This window comes from Macrotis lagotis, chromosome X (assembly GCF_037893015.1).
Source record: "Macrotis lagotis isolate mMagLag1 chromosome X, bilby.v1.9.chrom.fasta, whole genome shotgun sequence".
In the NCBI taxonomy this organism is placed as follows: domain Eukaryota; kingdom Metazoa; phylum Chordata; class Mammalia; order Peramelemorphia; family Peramelidae; genus Macrotis; species Macrotis lagotis.
The window spans coordinates 403,567,530-403,589,354 of NC_133666.1; the positions used below are offsets into that span (position 1 = coordinate 403,567,530).

The window sequence follows — 21,825 nt, forward strand, 5'->3', positions numbered from 1 at the left end:
TCTGAGCCATTTCCAATGAGAATGAAGGCACCTTCATTCCCCCTCACCTTCCCACCTTCCACACCATTGCAAAAGCTTTTTCTTGACTCTTTTGCATGAAATATCTTAGCCTATTCTACCTCTCCTTTCCTTTCCTCCTTGTACATTCCCTTTTCACCCATGGACTCCATTTTTACAATATATTATACTTTCAAATCCAGCTCCCTCTTGTGCTCCTTCTAACTGCTCTAATAAATGAGAAGGTTCATATGATATTATAAGAGAGAGAGAGAGAGAGAGAGAGAGAGAGAGAGAGAGAATATGAGAATAAACTTAGGCCAGGCTAGAAGTCTCCCCTTCTACCCCCACCCTGCTTTGATCTCTTAGCCCACTACTCTGCTGACTTGCCTAAGGCCACACAGCTAGGTAATTATTAAGTGTCTGAGGCCAGATTTGAACTCAGGTACTCCTGACTTCAGGGCCAGTGCTCTATCCACTGCTCCACCTAGCTGCCCCTTGAACTCTTATTCAAGTTTTGTTGCAGTTGTTCTGGCAGAGTTGGCCCATGCAGCTTTCTCCTAATTCATCATCTTGGCTAATTTCATGGCTTAACTTTGGAGGGTAGATTGTGAAGGATGGGGTGAAAAAAAAAGAAAGAAAGAGGAAGAACCAAGGACTGGATGAAGGGATGAAAAAAGGATAAGGAGATGGAAGCGGATTGATTAGATCACTAGTGTTAAGCACACTCCTCTTCACTCTGTTTCTTGTAGATGCAGCAGCAGTGGAGAAAGAAAGCATAAAAGGATAGGATAGAGGGAAATAAACAATTAATATTCATTCTTGTGAAAAACAATTGTTAGACTTACCAATAAAATGGAGGGTGGCACAATGTAACTATATGTTATTTAGCAAAAGAAAACTTGAAAAAGATTCACAAAGAATTAAAATAAGGAACAAAGTTTGCTATGCTTCAGATAAACTAAATACCCTAGTGGTAGGAATCATGATACCTTTTATATGCAATGTGGACATTCCTTAAGGGAGAATTTATGGCAGTCACTAAACACTTCCATCAACCAAAGGAAAAAAATAATAGATTAGTAAATTGAATGTGAGATGAAAAAAGCAACAAATAAACTGAACTAAATACCAAAGTGGAATTCTGAAAATCAAAGAAGAGATTTGCAAAATTGAAAGCAAATCTTGTAAGTCACTATCATTCTGTTCCATTTCCACTTCATCTGTTTTGCCTGCCAGAGAATGATTCTACCTTGACATCTTTTCAATGATTTTCTAGTCCCTGCCTACAAACACCAGATTAAGAGGTTCCCAGCCATGAGACTCACTTTACTTCTTGCTCACTTTTTGGTTTGCTTCCACACTGACTGCTTTTACCTTCTTGAGGCCATCCTCCTTCTCTCCCCATTTGCAGTTCTCTTTTATGTTTGATGTTCTTTACTAGAATGTAAGCTTTTTTTTAGAGTAGGGACCATCTTTTTTATTTTTTAATTTTGTTTTGTGTTTATATGCTCAGTTCTTAATGTAATTCTTGACACATAGTGATTAAGAAATCATCTATTGAATTGATAAATAAAAATCAGAACTGGTTTTAAAAAATAAACTAGATTAAACCATTATGAACCATGATTTTGTAAATAAACAAATTGCCTTTATTAAAAATGAAAAAAAGCATATTTCATACCAAATAAGAAAGGAATGAGGAAAATTATTAGAAACTTTTGCACAATTTTAAGCTAACAACCAAACTATAAAACTAAATTATATAGATGGCTATTTTTAAAAAATATGTAGAATACCCAGATAAGCTACTCCAAGACTAAATTCTTTGAATTATATGTAACTTTAAAAAAAATTAATTCCAATATTGCATAAACCCTTTGCAAAAACAGAAAATTAAGAAATTTTGTCATATAAAAAGTCCTGTGATACAAAAATGTTCTTGATAGGAGCAGCTAGGTGGCGCAGTGGATAGAGCACTGGCCTTGGAGTCAGGAGTACCTGAATTCAAATCTAGTCTCAGACACTTAATAATTACCTAGCCATGTGGCCTTGGGCAAGCCACTTAACCCCATTTGCCTTGCAAAACAAAAAAACAAAAAACAAAAAATGTTCTAGATATTCATAAATCTGAGAGAGATCAAAGAGGAAAGAAACTGTAGACAGTCTTTCTAATTAATATCATTGTAAAGATTCTACATAAAATATTGGCAAAGAAATGCAAACAATATACTGAAAAGTTAATATTCTATGTCTAAGTTAGATTTGTAGCCAGAATTCAGAGTTGGTTCAATTTTAGGAAAACGGTGAATGTAAGTGATAGGATATACAAAATATATATATATATATGTATATATATATATATATATACACACACAAACATAAATATATAATAATAGTAATAATAATAACAACAGTACAAAATAACTGATTATATGAGATGATGACAAACAATTTTTTGGAAAAAATGTAACTATTGCCTGTATGTTGAGTTGTATCTGTCTCAAACCAAGAGTTGGCATTATATGGGGGAAAAAAAACTAGAAGTCTTTTATATAAGAGATAAATCAAATATTTCATCATAATATTTGATATAATGATAAAAGTGCTAGCTATAGAAAAAAGACAAAAAAGTAATTGAGGGAGTAAGCATTTGTAGAGAAAATAAAATTGTCACTTTTAGCAGATGGCATAATGATTTACTTAGAAAGTCTTAGAGAATCAACAAAAATGTAAATGAAGCAATAATTTAGGCAAAGTAATAGAATTTAAAGGAAACACAAAAAACATTAGTATTCCTACAAATTACCATCAGGAAGAGATGGAAAGAGAAATTCCTTTCAAAATATCTAGAGAATATTTGATATCTTTTGTAGTCTACATACCAGGGCACATTTAGGAACTATATGAATACAACTATAAGTGTTAAAATAAGACTTACCTAAAGAAATGGAAAGAGATACTAATTGCTCATAGTTCAACAGTGGCAATATGATAATAATAATACTACTCAAATTAATTTACCTATTTAGTGCTATATCAATCAAACCACTAAAGGATTTCTTTATTGAGTAGGAAAAGAGGTCAGGGTTAAGAATCTCAAGGGAAATTATGGAAAAAGTGAAAAGGATGGGGGGGGTTAGTAGTATCAGATCTCAAACTATACTATAAAGCCTTAATTATCAAAATATGGTACTGGTTATAAAATATAAACATATTTGGTTATACAACATTCAGAAACAAAGGCAAATAGTGTTCAATAAACTCAAAGTTCCCAATTGTTGGAATAAGGGCTCACTTGTTGACAAAAACTATTGGGAAAGCTTGAAGCAGTCTGGCAGTAATTAGGTTTAAAACAACATCTTGTACTATATACCAAGAATTGCTCCCAATGTGGATACATGACCTTCAAGTAAAAAAAGTGAGTTTATAAACAAATTAAGAGCAAAGAAAAAATAACTTTCTTTTATTATGGATAAGGACTGAGAAGAGCAGAAATGGAAAAAATAGATAATATTGATTATTTAAATTTTAAATATTTTGTTAAAATCAAAATTAATTCATTTAAAATTAAAAAGGAAATAGTTTTCTGAAAAGTTAAAAGTCTTTGTTGCAAGGTCTCTGAAAAAAATTTGTTATTGGAAATAAATCAGGGAGTAATTTAAAAATATAAGAACAAGAGACATTCTCCAAAAGATAAATATTTAAAGAATATGAACAAGTAGTTTTGAAAGGAAGAATTTCAAGGCATCAACAATGACATAAAATGTATCTAATCACTAATAGTTAGAAAAATACAAATTAAAACAATTTCAAGGTTCTACTTCATTCCCATCTGACTGACAAAGATAACAAAAGAAGGAAAATGATATATTGGAGAGATATAAGGATGATGTCTCCTTTGGTGGAGTTAGAATGGTACAGCCATCTAGAATAAAATTTGAAATGATACCCCAAAAGTTACTACACTTTGTACTAAAGTGCATATTCTTTTAACTGGTGATATTTCTTGTAGGCCTAGTACATCAAAGATACACACACACATATGAACATATACATATATATATATATATGTATAAACATATGCACATACATATATATTTTTAAAGAAGAAAAGACCCTATATGTATAAAATATAGCGATTTTGTTATTGTAATAAAGAAAGCCATTAAATGGGCAATAGCAGAACAAATTACTGTAGCTATAGAATTGTATATAGTATAGTACAGGTATAGAAATAAAGACTAGATATGGGATTTCATTGGAATAAGGAATTCAATTAAGAAATTTCCTCTACAGCTGTAGACTATTAAAGGTTAAGTGACTTATCTAAGGTCACATCTCCAGTGTGTATTAGAAGTGAAACTTGAACCCAGCTCTTCTGATTCTAAGGCCTGCTCTTTAATTACTAAACCATGCCAATTCTATTGATTTTTTTGTTTTGTTTTTGCAAGGCAGTGGGGTTAAGTGACTTACCCAAGATCATACAGTTAGGTAATTATTATGTGTCTGAGGCCAGATGTGAACTCAGGTCCTCCTGACTTCAGAACTGGTGCTCTATCCACTGCACTACTAGCTATCCCATCCTATTAATTTTTTAAAAAAAAAATTATTTAAGGCAATGGGATTGAGTGACTTGCCTAAGGTCACATAGCTAGGCAATTATATTAAGTGTCTGAGGCCGGAATTGAATTCAGGTCATCCTGACTCCAGGGCCAGTGCCGTATCCACTGCACCATCTAGTTGCCCCTGATCCTATTAATCTTAAGAACTTTGGAATTGATGATGCAACAATAGGAGATGCTGGGGGAGATGCTGACCCAAGTCTGCCCAGCATGATGTGCCCTCATCAGAGAAGGTTCTGTGCTTTATGAGCAAGGCAGAATTGTACCACCTCAAAAGAAATGCGAGATGTACAAATTTAGAAAACCCATTCCAAATGTTACCTGGACTGTTTGTACCCAACCTGTAGTAGAGCATTCTGAGATCGTATTGGTCAGATCAGCCATGGTCAGACATACTGTAACTTGTCTCTAAGGTGATGTCATTTTGGTCCTCTTCAGTAATGGACAAGAATTGCCCAATCAATATGAATACAATTCCGTAGCAGTAATTGAGACAAAACAAACCAAAAACCAGGAAGATATATGCTTATTAAAAGCATATACCATTGTCATAGACTATTTCCACTGTCAAATCCCAATGATATATGGGTTCCATATAGATTCTGAGTTTTTCTGGCTGCTTATCTCTGCAGTTAATATATTAATTTTGTCAAGCTTGGAATACTACAACTTCTTAAATGTGATCCATAACCACTTAAAAGAGTTTGGCCCTATGACTCTAAATTACTTAAGGCTTGCCCTGGGCAACTCTCCAAGGCTATAATTTTGCAGGGTAACTGCTGATACATATTTTTATAAAGAGTTTCCTCACCGAGTTCTCTAGACCAATTAAATCTTATGTCTGCAACTTTCCCCCTAAAATGTTCTAGTGATATTATATGTCTGCAAAATAATAGAACACTACAATATTCAAACAATCTAAACTGTAGGTCAGTAGAATAATTCATCTTGAAGTAGGTTGTGACAAACCGTTGATGTTGACTTGTTTGCAAAGTGTAGTATAAAACATATTATTGAGGGGATGTTTGAAAAACAAAGTGAGCCAATTGTGTAGCAAGAGTTTGAGATAGTCTCATTGTTTTATTGGTACCTTGGCAGTGTCAAAGACCTACCATCTACTACCACATGGATGATTTCCTAAAACAGATATATTTATAGGATTTCAAAAGTCACAGGATGGGAGGACATGAATGGTATATACATAACATATATGTATATATATATATACATACACACACACATATATATGTGTATATATATATATATATATACAGAGATACTCATGAGAATTACATAAAACTTAGAGGTTACAATTTGAATTATTGAAAAGAATATTTCTATCAATGAAATTAGAAATCTTTTGATGTTTTGAAAAACTAGAATGTATTTTTAAAAACTTAGACATTGATTTAATGGCAGCAATTCTCAAATAAATGAAAATAAATACTTGAGATGTTTTCTGAGGTTGTAAGAAAAGTGTTTATTTTGATTTTTATCTTGGAAGAATAAGTATTATTATCCTTTTATAGATTATTGTGGCTATTGACAGTGAAAGGAATCAGCAACAAAGGAGCCTAGGTTCTCAGCTTTGTGCTCATATTCTCATGTTTGTCTCTAGAACATAGCCTGGAATACCCTCTACATGTTATGCTGTTAGCAAATATTTGTGGTTATAATTGTATCTAAAACATCCAGATAGACAAATGGTAAGTTCCTTTTGGCAGAGAAATACTTTCACTTTGTAAAAAGCAAATTGCTAGGAAGTGGAGAACTTTTAACAAGGGAATGCCAAATGTTGCTATCCTGGAAAAGTTATATCTGCCTACTGATAGGAGTAGCCTAGTTAGAAGGTCACTTTAAGGCCAGAATTAGTTAAAGGTCAGATTAGAAATACTGTTGCTTTTAATACTATAATAATATTATTACTTCACTGTAAAGATAATGGTGGCTTTTTATGTACTGAGAAAGTTAGAGCTATGCTTTATTCAAAACATCCTGCCTTTTCTTATGGTGATGTTAGGCAATGCCAATAGATTAATTAAGAAATCATCAAGAAAACCATTTTCTTGGTTCTTTGATAAAGTGATTATTTCTGAGATGGCTGAATCTATATAAGATTTTTCATGATTTTGAGAACTTTATTTTCCAAATTAAGGAGGAATAGTTACCCTTTTATAGTCCAAAGGATAAAGTTGGTTTAAGAAAATAACTGATACAAAAAAAAATATTTTAAATATTCACTCTTCCTTATGGGATTAGAATTTGTTGAAACAGAAATGTGATGTCTCTTTATATGCTATCAATGTCCCCAAACCCATTTGAATGGAAGAGAGCACAATTTACATATTATAAAATTGTATCTTAGCTTATTCTGTCCTTTGTAGCAATTTTTGTTGTTACTCACCTTGGGGGGGGTGCTCCTTGCCTCCATCAATAGTTCATGCAAACAGAAGAGTCAAAAGAAACTTAGTCTTAATGTTCTTATACTTTTCCTGTATCATATCTCTTTGCTAATTTTTTTTTTAGGTTTTTGCAAGGCAAATGGGGTTAAGTGGCTTGCCCAAGTCCACACAGCTAGGTAATGATTAAGTGTCCGGATTTGAACTCAGGTACTCCTGACTCCAGGGCTAGTGCTCTGTCCACTGCGCCACCTAGCCATCCCCTAAATTTGATTTTTTAAAGGGAAAAATTAATAGTTCAATTCTATATAACATAATTTATTAGATGCCAGGTTTGTTTGGCTGTAACTGGAATGTTCTTTTGCTATTTCATTGGCATCAAGATGATATCCATTGACTTTCCTGCACAAGGCATCCCCTTTGGCACAAATCTATCCAAGGCTTCAGTAACCTAATCTGGGACTTGTTCTGGAGTTGTTTGTTAGATATTTTGGCATATGGGTAACCTGTTACTTTCACTTTCTCAAAAACTGAAACAGATTTAAAACCTTATCAATTTGAATGATCTCTTAAATGATAATAGGTCCCAACTGATTCATACCTGCCCATCCTTCACAACTCTTGTACTGAATGACCTGAACAACTGTCACATTGTCCAATAGGTTCACCATAGGGGGTCTCCCTGCTGTGCCAGAGAAAGTTTTTGCTTTCACCTGCTATCCTAACTGGGATACTAGAGCACCTAGATGACTAGATGTCATTTTATTATTGCCACATTATCCCCATTTTTTCCTATCTTTCAATTTCTCCAGAACATCTTAATCTCTGTTCTTTGAGGTTTCTCATTCACTAAATGTTGCAACCTGCTAACATCCACATGTTACTCCATTACCTTGTACATGACATTAAATTTTGATTCTTTAGAGATTGTAATTATTTATCTTACTGGCATATAGCAAAATTGCTAGAATATTACTATTAAAATGATAGAAACTTGGAGTCATTTAAGAAGCTTTGTTATCTTCTCAAAGCAACCCAGCCTCCAGTTCTCTTTAGCTCTGGGATAAGTCATTCTGCATTTATACTGCCACAGATATGTACATATGGTGGACAGACTTTATCAGTGATCTATTCAACTGCATGTTATCATCTGGGCAATAGCTATTCTTCACTGATTTTGTCTTTCCTAAGTGGACTCTCAGTCCAACCACATTTGCATTATTATGGATCTCTTCCAGAAGACAAGTGAGTATTTTAAGGTTTGACACAGCAAAATGTCTTCTAAAAACAAGAGTAGGGGCAGCTAGGTGGCGTAGTGGCTAAAGCACTGGCCCTGGAGTCAGGAGTACCTGGGTTCAGGTCCGGTCTCAGACACTTGGTAATTGCCTGGCTGCTGTGTGGCCTTGGGCAAGCCACTTAACCCTGTTTGCCTAGCAAAAACCTAAAAAAAAAACAAAAAAAACAAAAGAACAAGAGTATCTGGAGAGCTTCACTATCTATAGAAATTTTTTTCTTCAACTAGAACTCTGCAGGCTGTTACATTATAGTGAAAAACATCTTTGATAATCATACCCTGCCTCATTTTATTATGATCGGAGGTAATTGAGTAGCATCATTTCCATTAATATGTCCTTCAAAAAACCTTGAATGATTTTAAAATATGAGTTGAAGACAATTTGTAAAAGTGTAAGAGGCATTTGGGGGGGGGTGTGGCAAGGTGGCATAGTAGATAAAGCACCAGCCTTGGAGTCAGGAGTACCTGGGTTCAAATCCGATCTCAGACATTTAATAATTACCTAACTGTGTGGCCTTGGGCAAGCCACTTAACCCCCTTTGCCTTGCAAAAACCTAAAAGAAGCATTTGGGGGAGGCAGAGCCAAGATGGCGACAAGAGCAGATCTTGTCTTAGGCGCTCTCTTATAAATCTTCGAAACTAAGGACTTTAACTAAATTTTCCAGAGACAGAACCCACAGAGGGACCCAGTGAGGCAGTGCTCCTACTCAAGGTAACCTGGAAAAGAGCAGAAAGGCTCTGCTCCCCGGGGTTGGAGGGGCAACCCACCAGAATAAAAGAACTTCAGCCTCCTGGAGACAGTCCCAGGGTGCTGGGAGCTATGGCTCACAGAAGCGGGGGGAGTTTCCTGAGCTACACCCTGGGGAGCACTGGGCACAAATTGGGGGAACAGCAGGGGACCTCAGCCCTCAGGGTACACAGCAAGCAGAGTGACCACTGCATTCCAGATCCAGGAAACATAAGCAGGCAGAGCCAGTAAGCAAGAGCCCCCAGGGCATGAGCCCATTGAGCTGAGGAAGGGGAGTGAAGAGAGAGAGACTGCAGAGCTCTCTCCTCTATCCCTGGAACAGGACTCTGGGGCTCTGAACACATTCAGATCCTGATCGCAGTCTAGGCCCCCCCCCAATAGAACAGCAAGGCCCCCTCCACCTCAGCCCTGTGGCAGAGGGGGGTGCTTATTGTCATTCACAGACCATGAGGGAGGACAGGGCCTCACACTCTGAGACCCTTGTGGGAGTGTCCCAAAAGCTCAGGAAGCACCCCAAAACCAGGCTCAGGCTGGGAAAATGAGCAAGCAGAGAAACAAGAGGAACACCATTGAGAAATATTTTGCATATGAGGCCAAGAAGGATCAAAATAGTCTGAAGATGAGGAAGCACAAGCTCCTGCATCTAAAGACTCCAAGTAAAACAGAAATTGGGCTCAGGCTATGACAGAGCTCAAAAAAGACTTTGAAAATCAAATGAGGGAGTTAGTAGAAAAAGTGGGAAAAGAAATGAGAGAGATGCAGGAAAAACATGAAAATGAAGTCAGCAGCTTAGTCAAGTAAATCCAAAAAAATGCTGAAGAAAATAGCATGCTAAAAACCAGCTTAGGTCAAATGGATAAAACAGTTCAAAAATTTATTGAGGAGAAGAATGCTTTAAAAAGCAAAATTGGCCAGATGGAAAAAGTGATAAGAAAACTCTTTGAGGAAAACAAATCCTTCAGACAAAGAGTAGAACTCAGGGAGATTGATGAATTTACAAGAAATCAGGACTCATTACTACAAAACCAAAAACATGAAAAATTAGAAGAAATGTGAAACATCTCATTGAAAAAACAACTGATATGGAAAACAGATTTAGGAAAGATAATTTAAAAATTATTGGAATACCTGAAAGTCATGATCAGGAAAAGAGCCTTGACATCATTTTCAAAGTATTCTTACAGGAAAATTGCCCTGATATCCTAGAAGCAGAGGGCAAAATAGAAGTGGAGAGAATCCACCGATCCCCCCAAGAAAGAGATCCCAAAAAAACCAACCCCCAGGAATATTATAGCCAAGTTCCAGAACTCCCAAGTCAAAGACAAAATATTACAAGCAGCCAGAAGGACACAATTCAAATATCATGGAGCTGCAGTTAGGATCACACAGGACTTAGCAGCAACTACATTGGAAGCTCGTAGGGCTTGGAATATAATATACCGGAAGGCAAAAGAGCTTGGAATGCAACCAAGAATCAACTACCCAGCAAGGCTGAATGTCCTCTTCCAGGGAAAAATATGGACTTTCAATGAACCAGGGGGAATTTCAAATGTTCCTGTTGGAATGGCCAGAGCTTAAACAGAAGGTTTGATCTTCAGATACAGGACTCAGGTGAAGCATAAAGATTAGAGGAGAAGGTAAAATAAGAGGGACTTAATGAGGATGAACTGCATGTGTTCCTGTATAGAACAATGACACTGATAATACTCATATGAACCTTCTCAGTTAATAGAGGAGGTAGAGGGAGCTTTTATAGTTGAAGCACAGGACAAAGTTGAATTTGAAGATAAAATATGGTATAAAAATGGAGTCAATAGAAAAAAGGGAAATGTAATGGGAGAAAGAAAAAGGAGTGGGGGAATAGGCCAAGAAATTACATATAATAAGATTTTTCTTTATTCCAATGAGCTATTGCAATGATATGGAAGGGGGGAAGGCAAGGGGGAATGAGGGAAACTTAGTTCTTATTAGAGGTGGTTAGGAGAGGAAACAGGATATATACTCAATGGGGTATAGGCATCTGTATTAAGAAAGAGGGGGGGGAACAGGGGGGAAGGGGGGGATGTGACTGATGGAGGAGAGGATGGACCATGGGGGGAAAGTGGTCAGATATAACACATTTTCTTTTTTTTTTACTTCTTGCAAGGGGCTGGGATTGGATGGCCTGTCCGGGACCATAGGGCCAGATGGATGCTGGGCCTAAGGGGTGGTATGGGGGCTCAGGGCCTCTTGGCCCCAGGACCAGGGATCTGTCTGCTGCACCACTCAGCTACCCTACAGCAGAGTCAGAGTGAAAGGAGAGAGAAAATATAGTACATGGAAGTGGAGAAATATGAAAGGAGGGAATTGCGATCAGCAATGGCAACAGTGGAAAAATATGGAAGCAACTTTTGTGATGGACTTATCGTAAAGAATGTGATCTACCCAAATGTGTCTGCGTGGCCTACCTGGGGCTGCATAGCAGGGTGATCGTTGGGTGTCTGAGGCCAGATTTGGATCCAGGTACTCCTGGCTCAAGGGCCAATGTTCTGTCTGCCACCCAACCACCCCTACTATTATTACTATTTTATTTTATTTGCGGTCTTTTTTTCTTTTTGGTTTTTGCAGGGCAGTGAGGTTGGGGTGGCTTGCATGTCACACAGCTGGGTGACTGTTGGGTGTATGGGGCCGGATATGGGCTCAGGTGCTCCTGGCTGCAGGGTTGGTGCTCTGTCCATTGTGCCTCTTGGCTATATGTACAATTATTACTATTATTTTTTTAATTAAAATATTTTTTTCTCTCCCCTGTACTTTATCATTCAAGTGAGTCAATATTTTCTGGGGAGGAGGGGATATTTTGTTTACTCTTAAACAAGAATATTTTATTAATATATAAAAACATTATTTGTACAAAATGAGAATAAATAAATATTAAATATTAAAAAAGAAGGATTTTGGGGTCACTAGGTGGCATAGTGAAAAGAGCACTGGCCCTGGCGTCTGGAGTATCTGAGTTCAAATTCATACTCAGACACTTAATAATTATCTAGTTGTGACCTTGGGCAAGTCATTTAACCCCATTGCCTTGAAAAAAATAGAAAAAGAAGCATTTTATTCCACTGAATCAAAAAGATTGGGATCTCATGTTCTCTTACAGCTTTCAGTCAGTTGCAAAATAGTAAAGGAGTTCATTTATTAATATTGTTTGCCAAAACTTTCCTATTCCCTATTAATAGTCTTAATGAGACTTCTCTTCATTTGGGTATCTAATGACTCTTAATTTTATAATTCTGAACTTAAACATCAAAAAAGAGCATTTCCATATATACACCAGAGCACTAAATGAGTCAATATGCTAACATGAATATCCATTTCATATCACTTATTTTTTAAAATATATAGTGGAATCCATAGCTTACTTTCAAAACTGCCCTGCTTGACTCCTTCATTCTGGACTTCTTTCTTATCTCTCTCCATATATTTAAAAATATGTTTCAATGGCTTTCTTTAATCTTTTTTGTATCAGTCTTGTTAATCTGCTCCCAGTGTACAATTAAAAACTGACAGAAAGAAAAAAATCCTTGTAAAAAGTAAGCAGGAAGTAAAAAATTCACTCAGAGTCTATGTCCTCAAATAGAAGTTTTTTTTTTTAAATTTTGCATCTTTCAATTTTTTTGTCAAATAGTGTAGAATAGTGTAGATCTGTAGATCCTCTATAGCAGGGGTGGGATAAGTTTTTTCTTTTTTTCCCCTGCAAGGCAATGGGGTTAAGTGGCTTGCCCAATGCCACACATCTAGGTAAGTATTAGGTGTATGAGGTCAGATTTGAACTCAGGTACTTTTGACTCCAGGGCTGGTGCTGTATCTATGACACCACCTAGCTGCCCCTGGGAAAGTTTTTTCTGCCAAGAGTCAAAACTTAAAAATTAGCCTACTGTATTTGGTCAAGCATTTAATTAATATTTGAGCTAAAAAGCTTCTAGATTTATTGAATTTCAAGTTCTGCCTATGGTTACCTTGACAGCAGCAGATGTCATGAAAATACCTTCTGGCCAGAATTCCCTACTCTGTCTCTTCATTTATTTATAGTCTTCTTTCAAAAATTTTTTTCTTTACCATGTTACTGTCTATGTAAATTTTGTCCCCTGCTTCTAATCACTTTGCTCTGTGTCAGTTCATATTGCCCAGTATATTCATTCCACTGCAACTATTCTCTCTAAAGTATTTTTGATCTCTTAGCTGTCAAATCCAATGGCCTTTTCTCATTCCCCTTGAGCACTATGCATTCTGAGGCAGTATTGATCACTCTCTCTCCCTTAATATCTCTTCTCCCTAGGTCTTTGGGTCAGCAGTCTCCTGATTTTCCTCTTACCTTTGACCTCTCCTTTACTTCCTCCTCATCCAAATCATGCCCTTTAACCATAGATGCCTTTCTGGGATCTGTCTTCTCTCTGTGTATTATTTCACCTTATGATCTCATCAGCTTCCATGGATTTAATTTACTATCTACCTATCTGGTCCCAGTCCGTCTGTAACCTCCATTCTTACATCTCCACCTACCTTTCAGATATCTTTAATTAGATGTCCAGTTGCCATCTTAATTCAGTATATCCAAAACAGCATTTTTCTTTCACCCTAAACTTCCCCTTCCCTCCTTACTTCCTTATTACTGTAAAGGAGAATAATATCCTTCTAACTTGCAACCCAGGAAGCATCTTAGATTCCTCACTATCTCTCTCACCCCCTTCCCCCCATATCCAAGCTTTTGCCGAGTTCTAGTAATTTCACCTAGGCAACCCCTTTCCAGAAGCCTGCCTTCTCTCTGACATTGCCACCACACTAGTATAGAGCTTCAGCACCTCAAACATGGATTCTTGAAGTAACTAGCTGGTGGGTCGGCCTCCTTGGGTTTCTTCCCATTCTACTTCATCCTGTATTTAGCTGATTTTCCTAAAGCCTAGGTGTGCTTTATATGTATATCTATATCAAGACCTGAGTTTTTCTTAGCAAAGATACTGGAGTGGTTTTCCATTTCTTTTTCCAGCTTATTTTATAGATGAGTAATTGAGGGAAAAGTGACTTGCCCTTATTATTATATCTCCCTGGCAAGAGTTTTTGATGCAAAAATTACTTTCATTAGAGAAAATATATATATATATATATATATATATATATATATATATATATATATATATATATAAAATGTGTGTGTGTATCTGTCTGTCTCTGTCTCTCTCCTCTCTCCTCCCCTTTTCCCCCAACATGCAACAAACACTATTTCCCAGGGCTTTCAAGGCTCTTACCGTGGGGCTTTCTGACCATCTTTAGGCTGTCTTAGTTGAGCCCTGTGTTCTTGTTGCTTATGGAAATATGTAGAAAATATGTATCCCTGGCCCATCTCTGGTCTTGCAGAGAAGCTTCCTGGTAAATTCCTTCTAGTTTCTCTTGGGCTTCTGATTGACTCATTATTCATCTTTGGAAAGGAAGATGTCATTTGTAATAGTTTATCATTGAATTTCTTTATTTTTACTTGGTCTCAATGGAAACTTCAGAATTTTTTTGGAGTATGTACATAGAAATTGGGGAGGTTTTATGCTCTTATGCTTACAACTCTCTTTAGATAACTCTCAAAGATTTTGTATAGAGGTGAGAGTAGACTCATGTCAGTGTTTGTTTTGTCAACTAATTTTGGTATCTTCTCCATTATATAAAATGCTTCAACTTAGATTTATAATTAAATAGCTTACTTTAAAATATAATTAATCATATTTTCTTTTGCTGTGAGTTCTTCATTTAATTTTTTATGAAAGACCAAAATTTCAACTTTTCCATTCAAGGAATTTTCTTAAGAGAGAAAAAAATAGGTAAATATAAAGTTAGGAGAACCAATACTAAAATATTCTGAAATTTACTTTTACTACTGTTTTTTAGGCTGACCCAGAATATGGTCAAGGAATGAACCCTGTTAGCTGTCTGGCTCAAATTCAACAGGCCAGAAAAGAAAAGGAACCAGACTATGCCCTTCTTTCAGACAGAGGAAAGTCTCGCCGGCGAGAATTTTTGATGCAGGTATCACTGACTATTTCACTAGGGGAAATTCCTTTGATATTACAGGAATATGGAATATCTCAGGTTAGGGTAAAAAAATATGAAGTAGATGTCAAAAAGGAATGAATTCTGTCAAAGAAAATTAGACCCATGACATGTTCTTAGCTTCCTCTCCCTGCCTGCTTTCTCATGCTAGGTTTGGTAAAGTATCAAGGACATTTATAATAGACAGTGTGAGGAGTTCAAGGCTGTGTGGGATTCACTCAGGTTATTTATGACATAATTTATCATCTTGAACATATTTATGTTGCAGTTTGCAGCTGGGGTATTTTACTTTCTGGGAATTGAAGACATGGTAACTTTCTTCAAGTATTTGAAGGGCTGCCCCATGGAAGAGAGATGGGACATGGAAGAGTGACAGATACATGGATTTAGGCTTAGTGTTTGTAAAAACTTGCCAATAATTAGAGTTATCTGAAAGTATAATGGGTAATATCAGGAGGTGGTGGCCTCTGGTTCTCTTTCAGACCAAAAGACTTGATTTTTTTTCAGGTTCAGGATGGACTAGATGGTCTTTGAGGCAAACTGTGAGACTTTGTGAAGCTGTTATTTTGAGAAATAAAGGTGGCAAACTTGTGTTCTTATCAGACAGAACAGGGCTCAGGGGAAGTATTTTGAAAGGAAGCAGAGGGGAGTACTAACTATCTGGCTAACTACCGTAGAACCCTTAGAATTTCAATTATTTAGAGATCTTAAAAGATCTTTTCTTTATTCCAATTCTTAGGCACAAGACACACTGCTAAAGAATGGGCATGCAAGAATAAATATGATGCAGACCCTGCTTTTAAGTAACTTACAGTCATCCAGGAAGGTAGAGGTCAGGATGATTCTTGTTGTAATCAGTAAATGTCTATGCTAAAGGATAGCCAAGCTATCTCTTTAATTTTCTGTATTTAATACTCCAAAGCTTTGATAGAGGTGATTTGAATATCCTCTCATCTTTGCCTCCAGGAATTAATGATGCATTCAATAAAATAAAAACTAAACCTTATACTTTTAATTCATAAATACTATAACATATACTATATTTAGTAATGTGGAGAATCTGAACTCTGAACACATTTTTCTTTTTTTTTTTAATGGCTAAATGTTGCTAAAATTTACTTGACTTTGCAAAATTTTTCAAAAGTTTTCAAAATCTGGGATCATAGATTTAGAATTGGAAGACATGCTAGACATTATTAAAATCTAATCTCTTTTTTTTTGAATTTTACAATTTTCCTCCTAATCTCACTCCCCCCCCCAAAGAAGACAGTCTGATAGTTTTTACATTGTTTCCATGCTATACATTCATCAAAATTGAATGTGTTGGGAGAGAAATCATATCCCTTAAGGAAAAAATAAAATATAAGAGATAGCAAAATTACATAATAAGATAACTTTTTAAAAAAAATTAAAGTCTTTGTTTAAACTCCACAATCCTTTCTTTGGATACAGATGGTATTCTCCATCACAGATACCCTAAAATTGTTCTTGATTTTTGCATTGATGAAATGAACAAGTCCATTAAGATTGATCATCAACCCCATGTTGCTGTTATGGTGTACAATGTTCTTCTGGTTCTATTCATCTCATTCAGTATCAGTTTATACAAATCTTTCCAGGCTTCTCTGAATTCCTATCCCTCCTGGTTTCTTCTCTCTCTCTCTCTCTCTCTCTCTCTCTCTCTCTCTCTTTCTTTGTTTTTTTAGGTTTTTGCAAGGTAATTAAGTTAAGTGGCTTGCCCAAGGCCACATAACTAGGTAATTATTAAGTGTCTGAGGCTGGATTTGAACTCAGGTACGCCTGACTCCAGGGCCCGTGCTGTATCCACTGTGCCACCTAGCCACCCCCCTCCTGGTTTCTAATAGAACAATAGTTCTGAATAAATTTTTTTTCAACCAGTTATATTTGGACAGGTAGTAGAAGGAAACAAAATAAAATTACATAAAGATCAGGTTATTTATGATGTCTTTAGCAATAATAATCATTTATTTAGCACCTCCCATTTGTTTTTTCTTTTTAAGATCTTATTTAGAATTTTACAGTTTTTTCCCCTAATCTTCCTTCCCTCCCCCCCTCCCCGCAGAAGGCAGTCTGTTTTGTCTTCACAATGTTTCCATGGTATACATTGATCTAAGTTGAATGTAATGAAAGAGAAATCATATCCTTAAGGAAGAAAAATTAAGTATAAGAGATAATAGGATTACACAGTAAGATAACGGGTTTTCCCCCCCCTAAGTTAAAGGTAGTAGTCTTTGGTCTTTGTTCAAACTCCATGATTCTTTCTCTGGATAGAGATGGTATTCTCCATCGCAGATACCCCCAAATTGTGCCTGCTTGTTGCACTGATGGAATGAGCAAATCCATCCAGGTTAGTCATCACCCCCATGTTGCTGTTAGGGCAGGGTGTACAATGTTTTTCTGGTTCTACTCATCTTGCTTAACATCAATACATACAGCACTTCCCATTTGTAAAAACCACTGTGCTAGGCTAAGAAGTTATTTTTTAGGTGTTTTTTTTTGTAGGTTTTTGCAAGGCAAATGGGGTTAAGTGGCTTTCCCAAGGCCACACAGCTAGGTAATTATTAAGTGTCTGAGACCTGATTTGAACCCAGGTACTCCTGACTCCAAGGCTGGTGTTTTATCCACTATGCCACCTAACCACCCCCTGTTTTTTTTGTTTTTTGTTTTTTTTTTTTTGCAAGGCAATGGGGTTAAGTGACTTGCCAAAAGCCACAGCTAGGTAACTACTGAGTGTCTGAGGTCGAATTTGAACTCAGGTACTCCTGACTCCAGGGCCAGTGGTCTATCCACTGAGCCACCTAGCCACCCCAGGCTAAGAAGTTATAAAGATAATTTCAAAACTCATGAAAATGGTTTCTTTAATGTTTCTTAATTTCTAAAATCTAAATTAGTTACCTTTCTGATCTACTTTAGTCTCTTTGAAATGTTTCATAATTTACTTCTAGACTGTATTTGTTACTACTTTGTCTTATAAAATCTATATTCTCTTCCCTAGAAAGGATGTTATCTTGACATCTTAGCAGTTTAGACATTTAGGATGGAGAGATTTCTTGAAATTCAGAGGAATTTAATTTATATCAGAGTAAAGCACATAATATTTCTTAAAGTTATTTACTATAGCAACCCAATTTGTGGATGGTGTGATAAGGTAGCACTCACAGTTGAAGAGTAGTTAGAAACAAGTGTTAGGTTAAATGGAGAATCTACAGTCAAATATCAAGGTGATGCCTATGGTTGCCTCAAAATTAATTGTTCATTATTTCATTGTCTACTTAAATCTTATTTAGAGCCCCCTTAAGACATACATTTTTACCTTTTATACTCCCAAATGAACCTGAAAGCATTGTATAATAAGAAAAAGGGAATATCATATGTCAAAGTTACCCCAAGGACTATTAGGTTATTTACTTAAAACTTTTTAGTTAATAAATTAAATGAAAACTTGACAAAATCAAAATTTGTTGTGAGATTTCTATAACTTTGTAGTTTGGTTTGATTTTGGCCTACTAAAATGATGTTCTTTACTTAGGTGTTGAGGTTTATAGATGATTCTAGTCTGATTGCCATGTAAAATTTTGCATTATCATATATGAAGCTTGTCCTTTTGATAAAATAATTTCTTCCTTTAAAGTCTTATTATTAGATTTATGTTTTAAAAATTAATATGGACAGAGAATAGCAATATGTCAGAAATGGAAAGAGAGAAATTGACTATAAATACATGCTGGTACATACTTCTCCTTTCCTACTTTTGAAAATTGCATGAATTAAATCTTTAACTTTTTTGTTTATTCTGATTTTGAAATTGATTTTTTTCTAAATAAAGAAAAATCTTTTTTGGTAGCTTCATTGATTAGTTGTCATTAAGACAAAGAAGAGTGCTATTGTGATATTTTCACTTTCCTGACTATTCATGAAATCTTTTTACCATCTTCACTTTGGCTTTCTTATATTTGAAGATTTCTAGAAAGTTTTCTTTGGACTTCAAGGTTTAAAAAAAATCTAATCTAAAATTTTGACATGTATTAGTAATATAAAACTTTTTGCCTTTATAAAAAATAAAATAAGCCTCTGTCTATGTAGTATATTGAGTACACTTTTGAAAGAGGAACTCAAGAATTTTTCTTAAGCAGGCTTCTTTTTTATGGGTATTCGTAAACATTCTAGTTAAGCAGGAACATTTGGCTATACTTTTAAATGTTTTCACACTGAATTCATATTGCTTTTCCCCCCCTTCTAGAAATCCCAGTGGATTCATTATAACATTCAGCAACCTTATCAAAGTAAAAGGCTTTTTTGTATAAACTATTTAAGCAATGTTTTCATTTATTTTAATTGAATGTGGAAGTAAAGTATCTAGAGATAATTTGCTCATTTTTATCTGTCACAGAAAGGGTAAATTTGAATGTAATGAAATGGATCCAATTACTTGTATTGGCCATTAGATAAACAGAAGAAAATCTCTGATGACATTAGTTGAGTGTTCTATTCCCAAAGTTAATTTTCAAAAGATTTTTAAAAATATTAATTTTTGGTAGAGAATATAATAATGACTAAAACCTGGTTTCATAGGTTTTATAAATATTTTGATTTTAATTTATTATATATAATAAGACAATTTTCTCTTTTCATGTTTTTTATGATAACTCATTCTGTGACATTTATTACTTGATCAAGTATTAAATTATTTAACTGACAAATGTTGTCTTAGGACTTTTGCATATTCCTTAATTTATTTGGACTTACGAACTAAAATAATCTATGAAGTTAAAAAAGCTCCCATATTTATACTTTTCCAAGCAAAATAATTAAAGTTTCTTTTAAAATAAGTTTCCATTACTTAAATAAAACCTTATTATTAAAATAATGAATTTGTGAGCTTTATCAATAGAGTGTACTTTTCAAATTTATCTATATAATGTTTATTTCATTTCCATTATTAAATAATAAACCAGTTCTTTTCAGTCAATCAACCAATTTTTGTGTATCAGAGTTTTTTAATTTAACTATTTTTAGTTTGTTATTGGGAGGTAGTATTATGAAGTGGTTAAAGATTTGACTTTAGAGTCAGGGCCACTTAGGTTCAAGTCTTGCTGCTGATATATAGGTTATATGACCTTGGGGAAGTTGCTTAATCTGATAATGTCCCAGAAAACTCACTAAAACTCAGATTTGTGGTTCACTTTTTATTTTTCCTTAATAGAAGGTATTTTCTACACCTATAAAATCACAGGTCTTCATCTTTCATGAACCCCCCCCCCCCATAAATAAAGGTATGCCTGTATTGTCTTGGCTTAAAAGGTCTAATAATACCTCTCAAAAATTGCCTAACTTTACAATTTAGAAACTTAGTGATTTTTGTTACTATCTTGAAATTTATATTTATTAACAAAGACCAATATTTATTACTTAGTACATTTGAAATATACATATAAAACCATGAAACATAAAAACTCCAAAAGTAAAAAAATATATAGGAATTGCACTTGAGAAATTATAATAACATAAAATTTGAAATGTACCTTAAACACTTTTTGAATTGCATGAGAACATTAACTTAGGAGTTAGAAGATGTCAGGCTTCTAGTTGCAGCTCTTTTACTCATTTAGCAGCATGATTTTCAGTCAGCCTTTTTTAAAACATTATTTATTTAAGGCACTGAGGTTAAATGACTTGCCCAAGGTCACATAGCTAGATAATTATTAAGTGTCTGAGGCTGAATTTGAACTCAGGTCCTACTGACTCTAGGGCCAGTGCTCTATCCACTCTGCCATCTAGCTGCCCTCCAGGTCAGTTGTTAAACCTTACTTTACTCATCTGAAAAATAAAAATATTTGGATTAGATAGTCTCCTAAGCTCTATCTATCTCTTAGACTAATATGAACTAATTCATCCCCACCCCACTCAAATCCAGTTCATGTTCTTGTAATGGCATCACTTCTCTGATGTCATGGTTTTCTTTGAGAATGAAGATCAAACAGCAGCAGCAACATCCATCTCTTAGATAAAATTCTACAAATTTTAGGAATTTTAAAACCTGAATGTTGTTCTATGGAGTCACTTCAGAGCTTATTATGTGGGGATGAAAAGAGGATATGTTTGTTTACTGTTTACTATTAATTCTCTTCATTTTACCAGGTTAAGGTTGGCAGTACTATTACTACTGGAATAGGTCTTAGTAAGAAGTTAGCTAAAAGAAATGCAGCAGAGGCAATGTTGTTACATCTTGGATATAAAACCTCTACTCCTGTTCAAGAACAACTTGAAAAGGTGAGAATTAAGCTTAAATACCTGCATTCTATTCTATTTTGTAAATTACCAAAGGTATTAAAAAAACTGACCTTTGGCCTTAGATAATTTCTAATGTGGTATGAGGTAGACTTAAAGATAATTTTCTTGCAGCATGTTTTTATCATGTATTATTTAAATAAAAATGCCGATATAAGCAAAAATCTAATTATGTATCATGAAGATTTGTCAAAACTGAAATCAAATATTAATTTCCATTCATTTAAAAGTATTATCTTAGGGTAAATTCTTCTCTTTGTGGTGCAAATATAAGATGAAAAATCGATATTTTAATGCTTTGATGGGTCTGTGAGCTTATTGACATAGATATGATATAGTTTGAAATTTCAGTCCTTTTACATTTTGTTTTTCTCTTTGACT

At 35.0% G+C, this 21,825-nt stretch overlaps 1 protein-coding gene across 14 annotated transcripts in view; it reads left to right on the forward strand.

Annotated features, from left to right (window-relative positions):
- STAU2 (staufen double-stranded RNA binding protein 2) overlaps window positions 1–21,825 on the forward strand; it is a 492,544-nt gene that overhangs the window by 221,969 nt on the left and 248,750 nt on the right. For 12 of the 14 annotated variants that reach the window (XM_074203676.1, XM_074203666.1, XM_074203669.1 and 9 more), the window contains 2 exons: window positions 14,974–15,111; window positions 21,295–21,426. In XM_074203676.1, coding sequence (XP_074059777.1) covers window positions 14,974–15,111; window positions 21,295–21,426 — 270 coding nt within the window. The remainder of the gene's footprint in view (window positions 1–14,973; window positions 15,112–21,294; window positions 21,427–21,825) is intronic. The other 2 variants (XM_074203671.1, XM_074203670.1) reach the window with 2 other exon arrangements.